Below are 6692 nucleotides of genomic sequence, written 5' to 3'. Positions count from 1 at the left end.
AGTCTGGATGTCCACTGATAATCTATTGATGGCAATTTGGGCATTCTCTAACACGGTCCTCAAAATCCTTCCAGCTGCTGCCCACTTCTTAGTTTCAAAGCCACTCCCACATTTTTGAGTATTTATTACAATAGCATCCTACTCTTGGTACCAAAATCTGTATTATTTATTCACTGCTTTGTAACCATGGGCGACCATGACCACTATCCATCTCCAGAGCTTAGCAGTCAATTCTCTTTAAAAAAGAAAAAAAGAGAGAGATATATAGTAAGAAAATTGTAATTTTGAGGCTTTGTGTATCAGAAATGCAGGTACTTAGCAGGGTCCTCTGGGTTAGGGTCCTCCCAGAATATAACCACGGGGTAGGTTAGAGCTGTGATCATCTCAGGTTCAGCAAAGGAGGGTCTGTTTACAACCTCTCTTCTGTGAGTGTCGGCAGGACCCAGTCCACTGAGGGCCATTGAACTGAGGCTCCCTCCACTCTTTGCCATGTGGGCCTCTCCACTGGGCAACTTACCGTGTCAGAGCAAGCAAATGAGAAATGTCAGAGAATATGGACTTTTGTCGTATTTCATCAAATGTCAGAGAATAAAGACTTTTCATTATGAGTTGTATTTTTTGCCTGGCTCTTTGCTTGCCCGGTAATTTCTGATTGGATGTCAGATACTGTATATATTTTTCAGTTGCTCAGTCATGTCCAACTCTTTGTGATCCCATGGACTGCAGCCTGCCGGGCTCCTCCATCCATGGGATTTCCTGGGCAAGAATACTGGAGTAGGTTGCCATTTCCTTCTCCAGGGGATCTTCCCAATCCAAGTATCAAACCTAGGTCTCCTACATTGCAGGCAGATTCTACTGTCTGAGCCAAAGTTTTACCTTATTGGTTGCTAGATATTTTCATACTATAATAGGTAGCTTTGTTCTGGAATGTGGTAAGTTACTTGGAAATAGTTGGATTCTTTTGGGTTGTGTTTTCAAAACTTTATTAGAATGCATGCAGTATGAGTTTAGGTCTAACTTTCACAATATTGAAGCAAAACCTTGTTGAATACTCTGCCTGATGCCCTGTGAGATGAGGAACGTCATCCAGGTTGGTGGGAACAGAACAGTGCAGACCGTGGATGTGCTCCCCTGGTCCTTCCGGGCGTCTCCTTCCCCAGCCTCGAGTAGCTTCTTCATGTGCATGTGCTTCCTGGTGCTCAGTGGAAGACCCAGGGGCCCCCAAGCATATTTGGTACTTCTTCGTGCAGCTCTCCGATTCGGTACGTTGCCCTGCAAATTCCACCTGTGGTGGGGTGTAAGGGCTTGTTCAGGGAAAAGGCAGCAGGAAGGGATAACAGGGTAAATGGTGGCCCGTGAATCGCTCATTTACAACTTCCCTCAAGGTATAAGCAGGTAGAGTTACTGTTCTATTGTTTAAGTCCATAAACTTTGAAAAGAGTCCAATTCATCACTGCCTAACTGTATATCAGATTTCGGGGTACAGATGAAACTCAAATAGGGTACCAATGTAAGAACCAAAAAGGAAAAAGGAAGAAGAGAGCACAGAGGACACAGCAGCAGGGAGACAGGGGTGGGAGCGGGAGTCAGGCTTCCTGGGGACACCACCTTAACTCACGTTCAGAGGATCAACAGGAATTTGCTACACGGTGCGAACTGATCCAGACTTGGCAAGGGCAGATTTTACTCGAAAAAATGACAGCAGAGAGGAAAACAACTGTTTCAACAGGGAGAACACACTGACCATAAGATCGGCAAGCATCTCAAGAGTTACACAAAAGTTTTCTTTTACAGGAAGGAGGAAACAAGGAGAGTGGGGACTTCCCTGGCAGTCCATCCGTTAGGCATCTGCCTTCCGACACAGGGGAACTAAGCTCTCACATGCCTCAGGGTGAATGAGCCTATGCGCGCCTACTAGAGAAGCCCCCAGGCACCGTTAACTTGAGAAAACCCTGTGCTCAGCAACAGAGACCCAGTGCCGCCAAAAAGGAGGAGAGGAAGAGGGTGAACAGCAGTGGGGTGGTAAGGTGGCAGATCAGACACCGTTTTCCCGAGTCCAGCCCGTTCTCAGGAGGGGCCGTAGGCTGAGGCTGGGCCAAAATTTAGGGGCCTGTGGGAAGGATGGAATCTTAACCGACATTTGGTTAAGAAGCATTTTGTTCCAATTGATCAGTGGGAACAAGTATTCAGCTAGTCACATGAGGCAGAGAATGGGAGGCCTGTGTTTGGCCTTGTCACTGGTAAACGAGAAGAGTACCCTTTTTTGAGTCTTAAGACTCAAGACTTAAGGGGAAAAGTGGTTCTTTGTAGCAAGCTGTTTTCCAGAACACAAAAGACTGGGTGTTTCTTTAACATGCTGTCTCTGTCTTCCAGGATCACAGAGCTTGGGTACAACTTGACATCACCCATGGATACGTTAAAGAACACGAAAACAGTAAGCAACAAGGACAGAAACGAAAATATAAGTGTTCGCTGTTGCTTGAGCATCTCGAGCATACAGGTGGGACAGGATACGAGAATCTGGAAACAATGCTGGTTAAAGTCCAGCCTGAGACAGCTGGGAGCCACCCGTTGCGGTGAGAGACGGGCTGGTCTGCAGCCTCTGCACAGCCGTGCTTGAGCAGAGGTCTGGCTCACAGGGCCTGAAGGTCTGGCTGCCCGGGGCCATCTCCAGGGTTTGAACGGACAAAGCAGCTGGCTCTGTGGGTCAGCACCAACTGCCGGCCAGACTGTAACAGTGTGTTTGTCCCAAACGGTCAGCTCAGAGAAGAGGAATTCAGGGAAAGTGGCTTTTGCTTAAAAGCACTCTCGACAAAATGAATGTGGTCTTCTGCCCAGGAGGGCACTGACAGATGGAAACGCTGCTGCCCAGCGGCAAGGGGCAGGCAGGACTCTTGAGAAGCCTTAGTCACACAGAATGAGCCTCCTCAAGACGCTGGAACACACTCTTCAGGACCTTGCGCATGCCTGTCTGTCTTCTATGGTATGAAAGAACACCTTTTCTTTCATACGAGGAATAAGGAAAAAAGCCCAGAGACATTTTTCAGAATAAAGGAACCAGCCATTAAAGATCTAAGGGTCATGTTGATGTATGGCAAAAACCATCACAATATTTTAAAGTAATTATCTAATTATCCTTCAATTAAAATTAATTAATTAAAAAAAAAGATCCAAGGGTACTAGAAGAGGAATGTTCTAGTTCTAGGAATGCTGTTAGAAGAGGAATCCAGCCTTCCAGCAACATCAACAATGTATCTTGAGGGAGAAATAAGAGATCATTCTCTCAGAGAAGATCAACCACCAGGACCTGTGTGCACTGTGGATCCCAAAGGGGGTGATGGCCTTCAGGTGACCTAGAGGGCCTCCAACTGTGGGTACCTCCCGGGGAACACACGTGAGCTGACCAGGGGCCAGGCAGCACTGCAAGCTGCTCAAAGTCCTCCCTCGCTCTGGACCACCGTCACAGGCTCACAGGGCCTCCCCGGCCACACAGCACACTAACTGGCAAGTCTTCTCGTCTCTCCGGTGCTCCCTGCAGACGGGAACTTACTTCCCATCTTACTCCTCTGGGCCTGCCACCAACTGAGGCCCTGCTGGAGGTTTGTCATCTAGACATAACTGATGGCAAGGCTCATAAGAACATCTATAATGAACAGTGGTTAAATGTCCCATTTCTGTTTATTCAGGAGAACATTAAGATAAATACACCTAAATATTACAAAATTTTTATATACAAGAATGAACACTCCCCCAAAATTCTGAAAAGTGGTCTGAAAAAAAAACTCCCAAAAATATAGTCTCCCCACTCCCACTTTTAAACCCTGGATGACCCAGGAAGATAGAATCAAGCTCTTGATGCATTTTCTTCAACATGGTTAACAGATACTTGAATCTAGATTGGTTTGGCCAATGCTATTGGAAAGAACATAGATGTAGAAAGAAAATGCTACATTTAAAATCCTTTTCCAGCGTTGGTGCTGGCCATCCAGCCTTCAGCCACATGCCCCTGTGGGCGTCATTTCCTGAAGCGCTTGAAAAGTGGGTGCACGTGCTTAGTGGAAGTCTTACTCCGCGATGAGTGGTACTCCATGTACACCGTGTCGTCGGCCCCGGACATGGAGCTCATCGTGCCAAAGCGCCGGGACACCTGCAGGGGGACCCAACCCGCCGTTAGTTTCCAAGGTGAAACACCCTCCCTTCTACATTTATAATCATAGTAAGTTTTATAAATTTATGAGTTTCATAGATTTTATAATTTTTAAAATAACATTTACTGACTGCATAGTATGTCTCAAGTATTATTCTAAGCAGCTTATACTTATTTATTACATGTCGTAACTTACTGAATCCTCACGATCATTCTAATGCCCATTTTACAGAAGAGGAAACAAACATGGAGAAATGAAGTAACTCGTCCAAGAGCACACAACTCTTTAAGAGATGGGACGTGAACCCAGGCTTAGATTCCCTGTACCTAACCGTAATACCACACTGCCTCTCTTCATGGCAATTTCTAAACAGAATCTTAACAGTGAGGGCAGGAGTCCTTCAAATCTCCTGAGACCCTACCATAAGGCTTGAATCAAGTAGAAACTCAGAAAGCCCCAGGCTTGGTTCTATGTCTCACTGAATGGCCTTGGGCAAATTCTGAATGTCTGTAACTCAATGAACTCACGTGTAAAATGGGGATAACCACGTCTGCTTGACATATGTGGTGTGAACGGAAATCACACAGGTCAAGAAGGGTCTGGCCCAGTGCTTGGCACACAACTCACACCAGATTACAAGCAAAGGATGCAGACGGGCACTGAAGCCACACCTTCTGCAGCCTGACCTTAGGTGACCCACTGTGAAGCGGAATTGACTTGACACCACCTTCGGACAAAAACCGGAAGCTTCCCTGGGCACCCATGGAGGGTGCCTGGAGAAGATCCAGCCCCCAGCTGCCGGCGCTGGGACAGGAAGGTCTCAGGGCACACAGCACCTTTCCCGGTGACAGCTTCCTTCTTCCCTTGTTCTACTATCACTCACCTTGCAGCTCTAACGCCAACTTAGTTTCAAAAGCACCTGATCAAATAGTACTTCTCTCCTTGGAAGGGCCAGATACGAATTCCTCACCATGATACTCTCATTAGTTATACCATACTATATTTGCCCGGCGCAAAAACAGGCATTTGGTAAGTATGCGCAGAATTACTGAAAAGTTGAACACTTGCAGAGAACTCTAAATTTTTCAAAACATGCATTGAAACTACAACACAGTTCTTTCTCAGTCCTGTCTTACAGGCCGGAAGGCTGTGTTATCACTGAGGAGGAAGCTGGGGTGAGGTGACTCACCCAAGGCCAAGAGGGGTAGCCCCAGGTCCGTCACACTCCTTGCCACCACCACCCTAGCGGGAGCCTGGGCTCCAACATCCAAATACTAACAAACACTTACGCCTGACTATTACGTGAGCGCCGCAGGAGACAACTACACCTACCATGGGCTCAGACACGTAAAATAAGACAGACACACAGAAAGGCTAACAGGGATAATTTCTATTATTTCCTTCGCTACAATTTCCCATGTATTCCAAGTTTTTAAAAAACCACAGAGGCACATACACACACAGAACTGTGAAGCTGTATGGGTGTCTAAGACTCTGTCCTTCAGGAGAACGGACATCTGGAGCCTCACCTACTCACTCACCTGGCTGGATTTGGAGCCAAATTCGCCTGCCACCACCTCCTCCTCAGCATCCAGGTCAGTGGCCGCCAGGACCTTCTGTAGGAGCTGCTGTTGCTCCTCTTTCGTTGAAAATGCCAAGTCTTCCTCTTCCATGCCAGCAAGCTTGGTGATCACCTGTAGAGCGGAACCCTCTTGTTTTCTCCCCCTTGGCCCGATCCCACCTTCTCCTGGGCTCATCTGGTCTGGTCGCCTCCTCACTCAGGCCCAGCAGAGAAGCTGCCTAATAACAGAGAGCTCCTCTCTGGAAGTGCAGAGCCCAGCCTCGGGAGCCACCTCAACAAGGAGCTCAGCCAAGGACTGCAAGGCAGGAAAGGTTCAGCAAATTCTAGGGAAATCTGCTCCCAACACATGGCACCTAAATAACCACTTACAGAAGATCTCCAGGGATCTTGGCAACCTCCAAGGAACCATTCTAGTAGCTTTCCCATCTTGCACCAGGTAAAGGGAGGGAGCAAGAACTGAAGGGCACAGACTGTTGCCCTTTAAGAAGGTATCCAACCTCCAGGCCTGGCACCCAGGGCTTCCAGCAGAAGGGGCATGTACAAATGATTGGATATTTTTTCTAAAAGAGAAAGATAGCAGCCGGGTGGAGATCTGGTTTTCACTTCCTTGGGGATAACTCACTACAAGGCCTACTTATCCCTGTAGAAAGTGAGGATTGATTACGTGAAGGGAACTTCTTTTCTGCTCCCCCCTCTCTAATTTTCACGTAATTTTAAAAGAAAATTCCTAGAAGGAAGGACCTGGCTAAGCCCTTCAGGTGGCCACAGATCTGGAGGACAGATGTGGGACACTTCTGCCCCGGCCTCCTCCCCAGGGTCATGATTCTGGGAACCCTAGCCTGGCTGCTCTCGGCGGGCAGACTTGAAGGTGAGGCTCGCAAAGGCAGCTCCAGCCAACACAGACCACCACGTGCTCAGCACTTTGTCAAGCTCACCTGTCAAGAACCCAGAGCCCTTCCTGA

The 6692-nt window shown here is 47.6% G+C and overlaps 1 protein-coding gene across 1 annotated transcript in view; it reads right to left on the bottom strand.

Moving 5' to 3' along the window:
• Positions 1 to 3655: 3655 nt before the first annotated feature.
• ERCC3 (excision repair cross-complementation group 3) overlaps positions 3656 to 6692 on the bottom strand; it is a 30136-nt gene continuing 27099 nt past the window's right edge. Inside the window, exons 14-15 of the mRNA XM_010862884.1 lie at positions 5690 to 5842; positions 3656 to 4147 (exon numbers count right to left, since the gene is read on the bottom strand). Coding sequence (XP_010861186.1) covers positions 4016 to 4147; positions 5690 to 5842 — 285 coding nt within the window. The 3' untranslated portion in view covers positions 3656 to 4015. The remainder of the gene's footprint in view (positions 4148 to 5689; positions 5843 to 6692) is intronic.

The sequence above is a fragment of the Bison bison genome, unplaced genomic scaffold (genome assembly GCF_000754665.1).
Source record: "Bison bison bison isolate TAMUID 2011002044 unplaced genomic scaffold, Bison_UMD1.0 scf7180017864485, whole genome shotgun sequence".
In the NCBI taxonomy this organism is placed as follows: domain Eukaryota; kingdom Metazoa; phylum Chordata; class Mammalia; order Artiodactyla; family Bovidae; genus Bison; species Bison bison.
The sequence above is the reverse complement of the archived record's forward strand: the minus strand, read 5'-3'. Positions and strand labels throughout refer to the sequence as shown.